The sequence below is a fragment of the Diadema antillarum genome, unplaced genomic scaffold, assembly GCF_040938485.1.
Source record: "Diadema antillarum isolate AM-2024a unplaced genomic scaffold, OU_Dant_1.0 seq00000574_RagTag, whole genome shotgun sequence".
In the NCBI taxonomy this organism is placed as follows: Eukaryota; Metazoa; Echinodermata; class Echinoidea; order Diadematoida; family Diadematidae; genus Diadema; species Diadema antillarum.
In genome coordinates, this window is record NW_027271510.1 from 305,640 (window position 1) to 322,718 (window position 17,079).

The window sequence follows — 17,079 nt, forward strand, 5'->3', positions numbered from 1 at the left end:
CGTACGCCTCTGTCATCTTAGGAAGAATTATAGTCGAGACAATGTAGATGACAAAAGATGTCGCATGAAGCTGGCTGTTACGGCTGTCTCGACTATATATATATATATACATATATATATATATACATATATATATATATATATATATATATATGAGATATATAACAATATATGATATGAATTATGTATCTGTGTACAGTATCTACACATTTGTAGGTTCAGCGTTCGTTTTTTACAATATGAACCTATTGCCATTCATTTCTATTTTGATAACCATTACGACTCAATATTTTGTTCACTGATCTTAATTTGCACCCCACTGTATCTGCAAAACACTGACACAAATCCAGAATCCCCAGGCCCCCACATGTGTTTTTTCGCTGGTCTGTTTTGTGACAGAGCATTCGAGAGCCAGTAGACGGGGAACCAGACTACGGCTTCAACCATTTCATGCCGACCATCGTGCGCTCGCCTTCCTTCACCACCCCGAACAACTTTTCCATGGAAAAGAGCGCCTCCATCGGCCATTCCGGTAACCTTAGCGACGGCCTGGGGAAATCGTCCACCTTTGGCAGCCAACCGGTGCAAGCATCAACGCCGGTATGTGCAAACGTGCAGTTTTGTTTTCGTTTTCAACCCTAGCTTGTGAGTGCAAGGAGCGGGGACAGGCCTGGGGATACCAGTGTATAGACCCTAGAAGAGAAGATGTGTCTATGCATTGCTCACAGGAGTCGAGATGACATGGGGGTGGGGGGGGGGGGGGTCGTAGAGGGGGCAATGTGTCAAAGGCGTTCCAACCGCTACTTTTGGAATACGCAATGATGATAGTATAGTACGGCTGTCGCAGAAGTAGTTCCGTAATGTAAGTAGCAGTAGCAACAAAATAGGCAGTATAAGACATTAGTAGCGTCTGTAGTGATAATCGTAGTAGTATGTAATTAGGGTAAGAGACGTAAAATGGATTAAAAATGAAAACTAAATTCTTCAGAAAGAATCGCTCTTTAAATCATTTGCAATGATTGAAACGAAAGATAGAGAGGGAGAGATAGAACGAAAGAAGGAAAAAAAAAGAAGAATAGAAAGGCAAAAGCGAGGGAGAGAAAGAACCAGTACGGGAATAAATAAAACAGGAATAAATAAAACTTTTTATGGTCTGCAATGTATGTATACTTGCTTTCTGTTTCAGACCGAGGAATCGAACGCGTTCGAGATCGGCATCATACGCCAGTTCCCATTCTCGTCCAACCTGCAACGAATGAGCGTCATCACGCAGACTCAGGACACGGATCACATGGAGGTTTACGTGAAGGGCGCCCCCGAAACCATTGCCAACATGTGCGATCAAACAACAGGTCAGTACAACCAAGGAGGTTCGAGAGATGGAGTCACAACAGTCTTAGACCCCGTTTACAGTGCGAGGCTCGGCCGCGGCTCGGCCGAGGCCGAGCCCGCCTTCATTTCAGTGTAAACGCGCAAAAGGCCAAATGCGCGGCCAATTTTGGCCCCGCATTTGGCCACGCTCTGGAGGTGGTCGCCGGGCCCGGCCTTTTCTCAGTGTAAGCGCAAACTGGGCCAAATGCGCGGCCAATTTTAGTCTGGCTTCCAAACCCCCGCGCCCTTCAACGTCGAAAACTAGTATAGTTTAAAGTGGTTTTGTCCTGCAAAGGATTTTTCCTTCGGCAAAGGCCATTGCCCGAACGGCGACTTCGTCGCCACGGAATCCAGTTGGCAAAGGGTCTGACAACCAGACTATACAAAATTGTGTTTGTTTACAAGCAGAGTGCCACTACGGCAAAATATTGAAAGGTTTGAATTAAAAGCGCGGCCGAGCCCGGCAGTGTAAACGGACAAAATTGCGGGGCTCGGGCCCGCAATTGAGGCTGGGCTCGGCCGCGGCTCGGCCCAGCCCCGCACTGTAAACGGGATCTTATTTGCTTTGATCCCATGCTCGAAGCCGCCACTCAAAAATATTTGAAGTATGTGTCAAACTGGATCTGCCGCTCAGATGCGAAGACATCGACTCGTGTCTCATTGCATAATCACCAGCCACTTTCCAAGGAAGATATGTCTTTGTGATGGTAATCACTTTTCGCTATCCCTACTTACAAACCATGGGCGGTAGACAATGGTAAAGGCACGAAGGTGCGCGAATAGAAATTGCTCAAATATTGCTGAAATAGATATCAAAAAATTACTCGACTGTACGTGTCTGTACGCTAATCTGACATATTAATTTATAAAGAACTATACTTGAAGATGATACCATATTAGTTTCATTTTGCGGAAATAAGGAGAAAAGTGATAAAACCGGCTTTCCATGAGAGTAAAATTTCAAACACTTTCACAAAATACAGCTCAGATTTACACTTTTGCACATATTTTCGAACGGAATTGACTTTTGTTTTATATGCTTTATCATTAGGTGAAATTTCATTGCCTTTGATATTATAAACGAGCAGCATATACCCGATATTATGTTAGCGTTAAAAATGAATCTTCAGATTGCTCAGAAAGATGGCGGCTTCAAGCATCGAACATCAAAGACACAAATGCACCTGTGGAATTCTTTTGTCCATCCATAGAAAACTGACCGCTGATTGAATGATTATAGTCAATTGTAACTCCATCTCTCGAACCTCCTTGGTACAACATCTTTCCATTTACTTTTCTTCGTTATAAATGCAAAGTCTTCATGTCGTCACTGACAATTGATGGCGCTATATCAGGAAGGCATGATATTTACAACAAGAGATCTCTATGACATGTATCGGAACACATCATTGGCTCGTTCCACCCCGTACAAACGATTGAAGCAGCTGCGCCTCCGCCATCCTTCCACCACTAAGCCGGGGAAGGGGGGGGGGGGGGGGTACCCTTTATGAGGATTTGCACACATGCACACATTTTCCAACGGACGCTGTCACCAATTCCATGTGGTGTTATACGCTCCTGTACAAAATATAGACCTTGTGCGTAATAATTCTATGATGGTGGCGGGGTGACTTCAAAGCGATTGGCATTTTAATATGAGAATACTCAATGTCCAAATGACCCCTGTAGAGATCAATGTTTAGTCCAGCATCTTCTGTTTTCATTATCTGTCTTCGTCATGAACGGAAAGCTCATGTCTTTATGTCGTCACGGACAACTGAGGGCGCTATGATATGTCAAGCAGAGCAGGTTGATCTATCAACCCGCTCTGATGTCAAGTTTAGTAGGCACGACGATGACAGCTATTTGAACCTGTTTTGAAAACATCAGATACTTAAAACTTAAATGTCGTAATCTGTGGCTACTTTTGGAAATCTGCACATACAAGCAGTAATTCACCATCGTGCATTTATGTTTTATCAACATTGTCTTTCTGGGGACGAAAAGGGTCCTTAAAGGACAAGTTCACCTTCATAAACATAAGGATTGAGAGAATGTGGCAATATTAGTAGAACACATCATTGAAAGTTTGAGGAAAATCGGACAATCCGTTCAAAAGTAATGCATTTTTGAAGTTTTTGTGCAGTAACCGCTGGATGAGAAGACTACTGCAGTGTATGAATAACTTAGATGTCACATGCGTACAACAATATAAGGAAAATATAAAGAGAATTTTACAAAATTTCATCTTTTGAAAAAAGTACACATTCCCTTGACTCGTTACCGACATATGTTATGGGTAATATTATTCCCCCTGCCTTTAGAAAGAGGCAAGTCAAGTGTTCTTTTATCATGCGAAAAAAGTGAAAATATGTTGAATTTTCTTTACATTTTCTTTATACTGTTGTACGCATATGAAACCACAAGCTGTAGTAGTCTCCTCATCCAGCGGTTCCAACACAAAAATTTTAAAAATTCATAACTTTTGCATCGATTGTCCAATTTTCCTCCAACTTTCACTGATGTGTTCTATTAACATTGCTGCATTCTCTCAATCCTTATGTTTATGAAGGTGAACTTGTCCTTTAAAAGTGATTAGTTCTTTAACAACATGATATGACGCTTTTGCAAGATTTGTGTATCATCACCAGAGCTTGTGACTTCTCTAAATACTTTTTTTTTTTATGACAGCCATGACAACGTTCATTGTTTTAAAGGTATTCCAATATCAGAGTAAGTGTCATAATCAATGTTGAGAACGTCATCGATTTGCCCCTTCCCCATTTGCCCCATGATAATCATCATCGCCATCATCATCAACATTATCGTCATCATCATCATCATCATCACCATCATCGTCATCGTCATCTTTCATCATCATCATCATCATTATTATTATCATCATCATCATTATCATCATCATCATCATTATAGTCATCATCATCATCGTCATAATCACCGTCCTCATCATCATCAGCATCATCATCATCATCGTAATCACCATCCTCCTCATCATTATCATCACCATCATCAGCATCGTCATCATTATCATTACATCGTCATCATTGTCATCGTCGTCGTTATCATCATCATGAACATTATCATGATTAATGGTTGTTGGTTTGTATTTTCTCCCAATCAGTCCCACTCGAGTTCCACGAGATTTTGAAGGAGCACACTCAGAACGGGCTGCGAGTCCTTGCCATGGCCTGGAAACCACTCGACCCCTCGCTCACCTACGAATGCTGCCAAAAATTGGAGAGGTAAGGGGTCATGACCCCACGGCTTTGCTATTTGGACTACAACTCAAAATTTTCACTTCGGGAAGAGCTCCACTTATATTACTAATCAATTTGTAATACACTCATAAAAGTCAATCAAATCAGCCAAAGTGTCATCGAAATCTTAACATGAAAAAAAAAATCCCACATATAATGTACTGATGATAATGTAACAAATGGTTTCATGTTTTTTTCTATCGTGGTTGCAGGCTCAGACAACACTTATTTTGATGACAATTCAATCGTATGAATGACAAGCAATGCGCTAGAAGAAAAAGACAAATTCAGTCCGGTTTCTGTTGTTCTTTCTGCCGTTTTTTATCGTTATCATTATAGTTGTTGTTGCAACCAAAGCTGTTAGAATACAGATATCATTAGTAGTATCATTTTAAACATAATCATTATTATCGTTATGAATATCGTTTACTTATTATCATTATAGTTATTATCGTTTGTAGTCATAATTACTATTATCATACGCATCATTTTCCCAGTGAGGCCATTAGCGCAGTCAAGCTATGCTTATGCTGACGGTCTCCTGCTTTCTCGGTGAATCAAATGTAGTGCGGTTTTGTATTTATATGCAACCATAAACGTTTTGGAATGACTTTGTTTCAATAATACTGCACCTTTGTATTGCTCCTTTGTCATTATATTGGTTATGTTTTGTTTAGATTTTTTCGCAACCATGTAATTTCTTTTGATTTGATTTGAGAAGCAGAATAAATGCGAACGAACAAATATTATTGTTATTATTATTATTATTATTATTATTATTTTTATTATTATTATTGTTATCATTATCATTATTTTCGTCATCATCATCATCATTATAATTAGCGTTATTGTATCATCCTCGCTAATATATCATTTTGCCTCCAGAGACCAGGTAGAGACAGAGCTAAGGATGCTGGGTCTGCTAATCCTTCAGAACACTCTCAAACCGGAGACCACACCCATTATAGCCCAGCTGAAGGAGGCCAATGTCAGGACTGTCATGGTAACAGGTACGTCATCAAATCAATGCTCAAGTATGGCACGCCAAAGGGCAATATTTTCGTTTCATGTATTCATATTATTCATCTAAATTTTCATGTATACATCTGTATTTCAAATGTGAAGCTAGCTATGAAGAGGAGGTGATGTCTGTCATTTCTTCCCGGTATGATGTAATCTAAAATACAGGGCGCTCCCATTATAAGGCACGCGCTCAAAACAAATCTCGTTTTATTGACAGAGTAAGAACTCAAGTCCCCAAACTATTACGTGTGTATTTGATTTGTTCGGTTATAATGAAATTTCGAAATAACGAGGGAAAATTACCGGTCCCGATAAGTGTCCCCTTATTGAATTGGTGTTATTTGCAATAATGCGATCGTATAGATAAACGTACAGCAGGTAAATAGGTTTATAGATGTGCTACTGTGACTGCGACAATCTATGCAATTTCTATGTTCGATCAGGTGACAACAAGTTAACTGCCATCCACGTGGCTCGAGCCTGCGGTATGATTGGACAGTCGGAACAGGTGGTGGAAGTCATAGCCACGACCCCACAGGGCGTGGAGGGCCCAGCCACCATCAAGTGGAAGCCCGTGCAGAAACCAAACGAAGCGAGCCGCCATTCAACTCCCATGCACCACAAGATGAATGGCCAGGTAAAACCCAGAATGCGGGTTTGTTTCCTTGTCTTTACCATGCGTCATACCAGGGAAATATCTGTGACATACTGTAACAGTAGCAAATCATATGCAAGCTCTTTTTTCTTGGGGAGGGGGTGGGGTGTTTGGTTATTTTCGCAGTGGTGTTGGCATCCAGACTGGATTGATCTTCTAATGAATCACGAGTGTTTAAGTCTATAATCATTAACAGGAGTTATATCGCTCGAAAAAGTATCGTTCTTGGGAGTACGTTAATTAGCATTATTCCGTTGTCTACCTCTACAAACTTGTGAGGTCTGATGTAAGATACAATCGGCGACAATTATTACGCAGTCCCTGTTATGCCTGCTTTGATTTACTGGCATGGACAGAGCAAACATAAACATTATCAAACTACTCATTATAACTGTTATATTTTGCGTGATGTTTGATATAGATGAAACAAAGAAGCCGATGTGGTAATTCTTTTCTGTGCCTATAGTGATTGTTATTTGTGAAACCAATGTCAAGCTGTCAATAAAAAGAAATGTTGTGATGCACTCATCATACACTGTAAGTGGCAAAATGCACATGATACTCAAGTTTTATCTAAAAGTGTCGTGTTGAAGATATGCAGGCAACTATACACCAAATACAGTCAAACTCACCTTTATAGCCACATTCAAAGGACCGAAGAAAATTCTTCGAATTCGATGAATTTCGACTTACATGAGAGAGTAAACACACGGAATATCATCATCCGGGGTAGAATTTTTCTTCGACTTCACCAATCTTTCGACTTATGCGAGGTCGACTTATAGGCGAGATTGACTGTACAACGAAATGGGTGTCGATATCCGCACACAGGTGGAGGAAGAGGACGTCGCCCTCACCATCGACGACGGAGAAGAGGTGAGTGCCGATGTCATCAGTTCCAAGTACCACCTGGCTCTCGACGGCAAGACTTTCGCCGTCCTCATGGAACACGCCCCGCAACTGATACCTAAGGTAAAACTCAATCTCGTTGAATGATGATGATGATGAAGAAGAAATAGTAGTAGTAATAGTACAACTGTAGTTGTAGTAGTAGTAGTGGGTAGTAGCAGTAGTAGTAGTAGCAGTATTAGTAGAAGTAGTAGTAGTAGAAAGATGATGTGATGAGAGAGAAGAAAGTGAAGAAGATAAAACAAAAAAAAGAGAGAAGGAAAAAGGAAAATTATGTTATTCAGTCGTCCTCGAATAGATGATATAGAATTGGTCTGGTGAGAATTCAACCTTTAACTTTTTTGTGTGATACTGTACTTAGAAACTGCTTTATGAAATGTTAAAGAGCATAATAATAAAGTTTATCTAAAGACAATTCAGTTTTGAAATGGTTGACATATCTAAAAACAATGTGAAACAAAGCGATCCGAATGAAAAGTGGGTCCCACCTTTTATTAGGATTGCTTTGTTTTAGATATCTCGGCCATTTCAAAAGCAATTTTCATAAAATAAGCTTGAATTCTTCTTTAATTATATGTTTTCCGTATTTCATGAGAGGTTTCTCACTATCTCAAAAAAGAAATAGACATCACGAAACATTGGAAACCTGAAGCCCCTTCTCAATCGAAACTATACTTTCCTTGTAAAGAGAAGTGAAAACCCATCAATTACCTTTCTCCCACAGGTTGCCGCTAAGGGGAGTGTTTTCGCCAGAATGTCCCCAGACCAGAAGGCACAGCTGGTGGAAGCCTTGCAAGAACTCGAGTAAGTCTGCCCTCTGAATGATTTTTCCTCGAAATCTGATAGCTCTGATAGTTGTGATAACTGTCATCCTACCGGGTACCCATTTATACTCCTTGTTGGAGAGCAGCAATGTGGACAAAGTGCCTTGCTAGAACGACAAACGTGCCGGGCTTCGTTGGGCTTGAACCCACGAACCCAAACCACGCTAATGTGATTTAGACAAGCGTTCTTATATCAGCCACTACACTTCCCCAGATGGTATGGGTCCGATTGTGATAAAAATATCTACCATTCTGTTCATCTGAATTTCATGAAGCGTTTTGTCCGAGAAATTTGCTATCATCTAATCATATGCAAGGATTTCGGATCAGTAGCTTGTAACAGTTTGTCAGAAAAAAAAAAAATATCTGACAAAATGCTTCACGAAATGCCGCCCTCCCCGATCTTACTCTTTTCAATTAAGGCAACTTGAACATAGTGTAGGATTTCACTTGTCTGTACGCTTGTTTTGCTAACCATGATCTGACCTCCAGGTACTACGTTGGGATGTGCGGAGATGGGGCCAACGACTGCGGTGCCTTGAAGGCCGCTCACGCCGGAGTGTCCCTGTCCGAGGCTGAGGCGTCCGTTGCCTCTCCTTTCACCTCATCGGAGCAGAACATCAAGTGTGTGCCCACTCTCATCAGGTAGGACGAACAGATACAAGCCCGATGCATCCCCTATCAAAACTCACACTATATCATCACACAACAGTCAATCTCGCCTTAAGTCAATCTCGCACAAGTCGAAAAATCGGCTAAGTCGAAAAATCGGCTAAGTCGAAGAGAACATATCCAGGGTGATACCATTGTTAAGCACTTGTAAGTTTTATTCCGTAAGTTAAAATGCATAGATAAGTCGAAGGATTTTTTCCCCGGTCCCATTGGATTCTTTTTAGACAAGGAATTGACAGTAGAATTTATACTCAGTAAATCATTGGGGTACTGTGGTAGTGCGGTATAGACTCTTAACTTTCAAACAGGAGGTTCCCGAGTTCGAATCCCGCCAAGTGCTTGGACAAGCTTTTACTCCCGTTTTAGCCGTACGATGTTCCCCTTCGACCCAGGTTCATCCTGGCATTTGGAGGGTAACACTGGCAGGGGCCCTCTTATAGAGCAGTCACAAAAATAAAGGCATACCCTGGATGAACAGCACCATAACTATTAATGGTCGTCATAATGATAATCTATTGAGGCCTGGGCAAGTGAAATGAAATTAATGAACCATCGAGGATCGCTGGACACCGTATAAAATGAAGAACATCGTCGAGATGACTGCGTAATTATATTAAAGCATTGGGTAATTAGGATCAACCTTTTTCCACATGTCATGTCCATTGAGTAAAAGAAGTGTCAGAGATTTCATTTGAGTAGGCAGATAATAGAGTCAATGCAAACATGTCGGAGGAATCAGAGCAAACTGCTGATATGCCTGTTTCTGGTTTTAGCATCCTACGGCAATAAATTGCCAGTTGAAACCTCAGCCTATCATAAATGAAGGAAAAAAAGAACATTACGATAAGACAAAGCAAACGACGCCTATTGGACAGACGTTTTCGATTTCTTTCTTTATATCGTGTAGGGAGGGGCGTGCAGCTCTTGTGACGTCATTTGGAGTTTTCAAGTACATGGCTCTGTACAGCATGATCCAGTTTGCCAGTATCATCATACTCAACAGTGTGAGTTTCCACCTCGAGAATTGTGTGATGCAGTTACGTAGGTCTGCGTGATCACGTGATAAAGGACATCACGTGAGGCCATCACGTCACGATTTAGTGACTCACAGGACGTATACATAGAATATGGAAAAGAAACATCAAATGATGTGATGCATCACGCGTCTTTATGCATCACATTAACTGAAATCCTTAACGAATTATGGGAGAAATTTTGTCATTTACTGTGTGATTTTATGGAAAGGCTTATCCATTTATGAATTCACCCTAACGTTTCATGGGAGAATTTCTGTAATTTGTGTGTGTAATGTTTAATGGCCATGCTTATTGATTCCAAAACTCGAATAAAATACGGCGAGATCAAGAAAAAAATGGAGAATAATGATTTGGAAATAATCAGTTAAGCAATAACAAAAAGTGTGACATAAAATATAACCAGATCGTCCAGTTGTTACCGAGCTTTAGGCTTAATGTTAAGTTTATCTTTTTTTATATCCATTTAATGGATAGATACTACAGCTAGAAATTATTCTCTAGTATTTAACTTCAAAGATTTATTTCATTGAAGTATCATTGACACATACGTGAGCAATCTCTTTTCATATATTGACAAAATTATGTTTGTGTGAAGTATTACAAGTTCCTGTATCTTATTTTGGCTTTCGTCTCTTTTCCTTCCTTTAACTGCATGTCCTTGCTTGTTTGTAAAACGTTGAGTTTAAAAGAGAAAAGAAACGTGTTCTTTTTCACAGATAATGGCGTTATATGAATAGTGTTTATCACTATCATCAAAATTCTTTGTTTTCAATTCAGCTTGATCTGTTCCCAAGCGACTGGATGTTCATGTACTGGGATATTGCCATAACAACGGTGGTGGCCATCCTGAGTATGTATTGTCTGCTGAACCCTTTTCGTGCCAGAGACTTGAGAAAGTTTTGCACAACTCTGTAGGTTTCTCTTTGACAATCGACCCTCAAAGTACGTAACGGGTTAATGAAATTGATCTTGTCATTCATTGTTCAGTAACATCCTTAGTTTTAATATTTTAACATTACTGATCCTGAAACGTGACAATGTAACCATAGTGACTATGACAGCGTTTTCTTTGCATCATTATACCCTTCAGAAACAACGTAACGGAAATGTCAGATGGTCACTTGGTGTAGCCGAGTGATTATGGATGATAAGCGTTAGTGTGAAACATACGATCATATAAAAGGAGATGTACTTATTGTAGTAATCTTGATCGTGGACTTAATGTCAAGATTTAGCGCCAGATATGGCGTAAAGCCTTTTGCGCCCCCCCCCCCCCCCAAAAAAAAAAAAAAAACGCGATTTGGATGTGTATGACGTATAAGTCCGCAATTGACGTCATGTTGGGGGGGGGGGGGTGAATCATTAGAGTGCTGGACTCAGAAAAAACAAGTGCTTTCAGCCAAGTTGAGCACCAAATAAACTTTTTAAAATTCATATTCTTTTTCTGTTCTATTCTTTTCTATTTTTCAAGACATATTCTTTATAGTTTTGAGTTTCATACATGCAACGGACTTAAATCGTTCCAGGTATTCGAAGATGGTCATTGCCTTCCTCTTGTAATTAAACAGATGATGATGATTTTTTTTTTAAAATTCTTACAGTTAAACATTCACAAATGACAATAAGACCTGAAACAGAAAATGTATAATCCAAGACATCATATTATAATCAATTAGATCATTGATTGATCCTCAAAGGAAAAGGGAAAGCATCTCCCAAATAGTAAACACTTAACAGCACACATCAGTTAAAATCAATAAGGTCTTGAACACGAAATACAATATTATACACTTATCTAAATATTCGATTATCTAGAATACATGTTTATGGCAGTCTGACGTCATGAATATTCATGGACCCTTGATAGGTACGATGCATATTTTCAGGAACTTAGGGAGCATGATGCATTGTTTCTTTGTGTTGCTGTTGATGTCACCAGTCGCGAGGAACCAGGCGTACACCAAGCTGTCGGTGCGCAAACCAACCAACAGTCTGATGAATATCACAGAAGCTATGATGGAAAAATGCATGTTTCCTGACAGTCTGATGTCAATGAATATTCATAGGGCCGTGGTAGAGACAGTGCATATTTTCAGGAGCTTAGGTAGCATGATGCATTGTATCTTTGTATTGCTATTGATGTAATCATGCAGTCGCAAGGAACCAGGCTTACACCAAGCTGTCGGTGCGCAAACCAATCAACAGTCTGATTGATATCACAAAAGCTATGATAGAAAAATGCATGTGTCTGACAGTCGGGCGTCATGAATATTCATGGCGTCTTGGTAAGGACGTTCGTATTTTCAGGAGCTTAGGGAGCATGATGCATTGTTTATTTGTGTTGCTGTTGATGTTGTTGTCACCAGTCGCAAGGAACCAGGCGTACACCAAGCTGTAGGTGCGCAAACCAACCAACAGTCTGATGAATATCACAGAATCTATAATGGAAAAATGCATGTTTCCTGACAGTCTCATGTCAATGAATATTCATAGGGCCGTGGTAGAGACAGTGCATATTTTCAGGAGCTTAGGTAGCATGATGCATTGTATCTTTGTATTGCTATTGATGTAACCATGCAGTCGCAAGGAACCAGGCTTACACCAAGCTGTCGGTGCGCAAACCAATCAACAGTCTGATTGATATCACAAAAGCTATGATAGAAAAATGCATGTGTCTGACAGTCGGGCGTCATGAATATTCATGGCGTCTTGGTAAGGACGTTCGTATTTTCAGGAGCTTAGGGAACATGATGCATTGTTTGTTTGTGTTGCACTGTTAGAAAAAAATCAACAAGGTTGTTTAAAATTTTAAACAACCACAAGTTAACCGGTGAATCGCTCAACTGTTGTTTAAAAATTAAACAACACGTAGTTGTTTAAACTTTTAACCCTTTGTTGTTTAAAAATTCTAAACAACTGTTGTTTAAAAGAAATTTAAACAACTGGGTTGTTTAAAAAAGTTGTTTAAAAATTTAAACAACTGTTGTTTAAAAGTCATTTTATACAACTGGGTTGTTTAAAAAAAGTTGTTTAAAAGTCTAAACAACTGTTGTTTAAATGTAATTTTATACAACTCAGTTGTTTAAAAAAAGTTGTTTAAAACTCTAAACAACTGTTGTTTTAAAGTCATTTTATACAACCGGGTTGTTTAAAAGTAATTTTATACAACTGGGTTGTTTAAAGCAAATATCAAATATTCATGTTTAGAATTTAAACAGTTCTTAATCCCATATTACTGTACAACTCACTTGTATATAAGCACAATAACACAAATGTTTATTTTTTTGGCCAATTATATATTTCCGCACATTTTCACTGTCTATATCACTGACAGCGTATCATTAGAAAACCTTCAATTGGTCAATCTGTCCACTGATGTGCAAACTTATTACAAATAACAAACTGAGCCAATCAAGAATTGTCTCATCCATTTTTAGAATATATACAGAGTAACAATTCTTCTTATACAGTTAACCTTTGATAAGTCGAAGTTCTCGAGAACCGAGAAAAATGTGTCGACTTGCGCGGATTTAGTAAAAATATGCAGTTTGACTGCAGAGGAAAAATCACGAGCTTTTGTTATGCTTGAGTTAAGTGATTTCCCAGCTGAATTGACCTCGACTCATCTAAAGCTTAGTGCATTGTCAAATGTACATTTTGATTCCACTTACATACAAATGGGGCGCTTAACGCCGTAAAAATCACATTTCACAATATTTCAACTAAACTGCAATGGCAAATTGAATTTGAAACATGCAATAATTAAAGAATTAATTATTATGCACAACATGGATGTGTTCAGCTTGAGATTATCTATACCTGTGCCACATTGAATATTTTGTTGCTTCATTTCTCATATTGTGTGGGTGCATGGTGACCATCAGTTGCCCTCAGATGGGTCCAAAAGGGCTAACTGAATGAACAGTACACAGAGAATGTAATTTTTCAGAATGCTTTTACAGTCCAATGCACACCTTACAGACACATTATCCAGTTTTATAGTGATCATACAATTTGTACCCTGACAAGACAAGATAAATCTTGAATGAGTCTTATTTCCTGGAATAATTTTCTGATTTTCCTAGAACTACTGACTTTGTTCTTGAAGTGTTTGTCACTATTACATGCGCTTGGAAATCTCATAAGCGAAGCATAAGGGAATGGTCCTCTAAGGATTTGCTTTTCTGTCCCAATACTGTACTTTGTTGCCCCACTAAGAAAATATTACTGAAGGTATTGCACTACACAGCTTCTCTATTAACTAGATCATTTTTAACAATGTTCAATTTGATGTAACAACATTTTGAATCATTTCAGTTGCAATGCTTTTGGGGAACATCTGCAATAGTAAGTCAGGGGTTATTAGATTATATTTCCTTGACAGTACAATGATGACTGTAAATATACTGCAGATGGAGAAACCATTCACATTAAGAAATAAGTTTTATCTCTTGTGAAAATTCTACTCCATACCTATATTCAGCATATCTGAACAGACCAAATAACATATACAGTACATTGTAATTATAATGAAACTTACTCCTGTTTACTGGTGTAATTTGAGAAGTCATACCTGCTACCAACACATACAGTTTTTTTGTTTTTTTTGTTTCATAACTGGGATGTGCCAAGTACAGCACATCTGTCCAGCAAAGATCATCTCTGTCACTCCTGTGATAGAGATGGCAGTAATGAAGATTACTCTATATACAATGAAATAAATTCATAATGGAAATATACATTCTACGAAACAGTTCATCTTGAATTTTATGAAGGCCACATTTAGTACAGAGTGTCACCTCCATTATGCTCAACAGATATGAGGTTTTAATTTCACAATTGCTATATTTCTGAAAATTGACTGTCATGCTTCAGTATAAACCTGTGAAGATCTTGCCCAATATTTCATTAAGTCACCACTATGCAAAATACCCTTTTTCATTCATTTCTAGCCCATCTTTATCACAAGTTTTCAAGGGCCAACATTACCCACTAATAGAACAATCTTCTCATGACCTTTGATCTTTCCATGTGACATGTATCCATTACTTATTGAGTTATAAACAAATAAAACATAGATACCAAACCTTTGCTTTGACGAATGACCTAAGAGTCAACTTTGTCAATTAAACTTCTGATGACCATGAAAATCTCATTCTATGCATCTAATCTTCCTGATTTGAAGAGTTCAGGTATGTCCTGATCTCTCTCACAGAACTGGACGTCACTTTACCAGGCATTTTGTACACAACTGTCTCCAAGAACTGCCAGGCAGCAAAACATTGAGCCTGGTGCTCTACATCTAGGACATAATGCACTTTGAATGCACAGTCCACAGCCTTTGTCAAAGTTGGAAACAAGAATCCCTGTCTCTCTACAATAGGGAGTTTTCGCAAGCACAACGCGGCCGGGAGTTAAGCGTGTCGTGTGCGAAATTTGCTTCTGCACATAATCAAATCCGAGGAACGTCCCGTCCGGAGGAAAACGAGTACGGTACTTGGCCAAAATAGCGTTCGGTCCCGATGCCGGGCAGGAGTGAGCCAGCCAGTCAGCCAACCAATCAGCGATCTTGCCCCACGCCTCCGTCCTGTACAGGAAAGCAAAACTGCATAGATATGGGGACGGGAGTCAGAGTACGGGGACTGTCACAAGTGATCGCTTCCTCGTATTCTCGGTCTTCGCGTCGTGTAGCGAAAACTTCCTAATGACAAAGGTTTGCAGTTGCTTCTTCCAGGATCCTCCCATCAGCAAGATGAAGGGCTGTGGTCTCTGCTTCCTGTCAATTTGTCCAATGTAGAAAGCCAGGTCTGTGCCCTCCTGTAAAATGAAATGGAAGTGGAAAAGAAACATGCATATACATCTCGATAAAATCTTGATATAATCTACGCAGAAGTGTTGGGTTGAGGCATCATTGGTATAATGAAGTCCATCAGAACAGATATATTTCCCACACCTCCCCAATGTTCAAGGTAGAGTTCATAATAAAGTGCCTGGCCAAATTCTGCAACATTTCATTTGCAAACATATACCCTAAATTGGGTATTTTATGTAGTATACTAGTATAACATCCATGTATTACATTTTCTATTCTTGCAAGGGCTAACCATGACCTGGCTGAATGAATTTTCAACTGTGTGGCCTATGGGAACTTCTGAAAGGCAATTAATTTTATTGCTGGCAAGCCCAGGCAAAAAGTATTATCAAACAAAAACTACTTCTGAATTGCATTTCATTATTTTGGGTAAGTTACTCTTTCCAATACTAGTAGTATAACAATTTTGTCCACTTACATTGTAAATGAACATTAAGGAGTATGCGAGGTCTTTTTTCTTTTTGGTATGGGGGGGGGGGGGGGTGGAGACACCCTGTATCACATTGGATGTATATGAGCGGTATGTGATATATTTCCAGCATCTTGCTGAATATAATAATACCATAGGTCAAGTGCAATATTTATTGATGAATGGAATATTCCTTATTGGCGACATTTGGGACCAATTTGCATTTCATGCGAATTTTTTCCCCTTTTTATCAGAATGAAAAGGACATATTGATATTGGACAAGTGTGTGAATGAGCAGTCAGGCACAAAATAAAGTAAATATGTATGTTGACTATGTAATATAAGATTTTTTTTTCATTAAAAAAAATTTATTGTGATTCACAGCATACATTAGCAAAATAGTAGATTTGCATAAATATGTAGAATCCATGGACTAAACTAACAAATGAAACAGCATAAACTGTGAATTTCTGTAACTATGGACCACAGCTTGATGATTTTTATATTTTGTATTGCAATGTCAAAGTCCACCTAAGAGGGCAACACATCACTTGTATTAGAAGATTAGCCTCTGAACAGTTAGGTACTTACAGATTGAAAGTCGTAGAATAACTCCAACGACTCCTGAAAGGAGCACTTGCCCCACACCCTCGCAGTCCAGCCTCGGCAAACTAGCGGCAGCATGCTGAATGCAAGCATCTCTTTTTCCTCTGTGGAGCAAAATGTATGACACAGGGGGAGTATCTTGAATGATAAGTACAAATATACCCTTTAAAAATATTAACACAATCAAGGCTGATAAAGAGAAATGCTGACAAGTATCAGCTCATATTCAGATGCTAGCTTATGTACTTATATTGTACTTGATTGCAACCAGGATTGCTAACTGTGGGGGGGGGGGGGGGCTGTTTTAAAGTTGTTTGGAGGGTATTGTAGAAAATACTACACATTTTGAATGAGGGACTGATTCTGGCAACGGCATTTACTACCAAGACGGGCAAGTAATTGTGAATGAGTAGAGCCAAACT

General features: G+C 39.2%; 1 protein-coding gene across 1 annotated transcript in view; it reads left to right on the forward strand.

Moving 5' to 3' along the window:
* Positions 1-17,079, forward strand: part of LOC139735387 (polyamine-transporting ATPase 13A3-like) — a 72,115-nt gene that overhangs the window by 45,014 nt on the left and 10,022 nt on the right. Inside the window, exons 17-26 of the mRNA XM_071646136.1 lie at positions 400-600; positions 1,187-1,352; positions 4,514-4,634; positions 5,535-5,659; positions 6,116-6,309; positions 7,159-7,299; positions 7,961-8,040; positions 8,553-8,705; positions 9,640-9,736; positions 10,547-10,619. Of these exons, the coding sequence (XP_071502237.1) occupies positions 400-600; positions 1,187-1,352; positions 4,514-4,634; positions 5,535-5,659; positions 6,116-6,309; positions 7,159-7,299; positions 7,961-8,040; positions 8,553-8,705; positions 9,640-9,736; positions 10,547-10,619 (1,351 nt within the window). The remainder of the gene's footprint in view (positions 1-399; positions 601-1,186; positions 1,353-4,513; positions 4,635-5,534; positions 5,660-6,115; positions 6,310-7,158; positions 7,300-7,960; positions 8,041-8,552; positions 8,706-9,639; positions 9,737-10,546; positions 10,620-17,079) is intronic.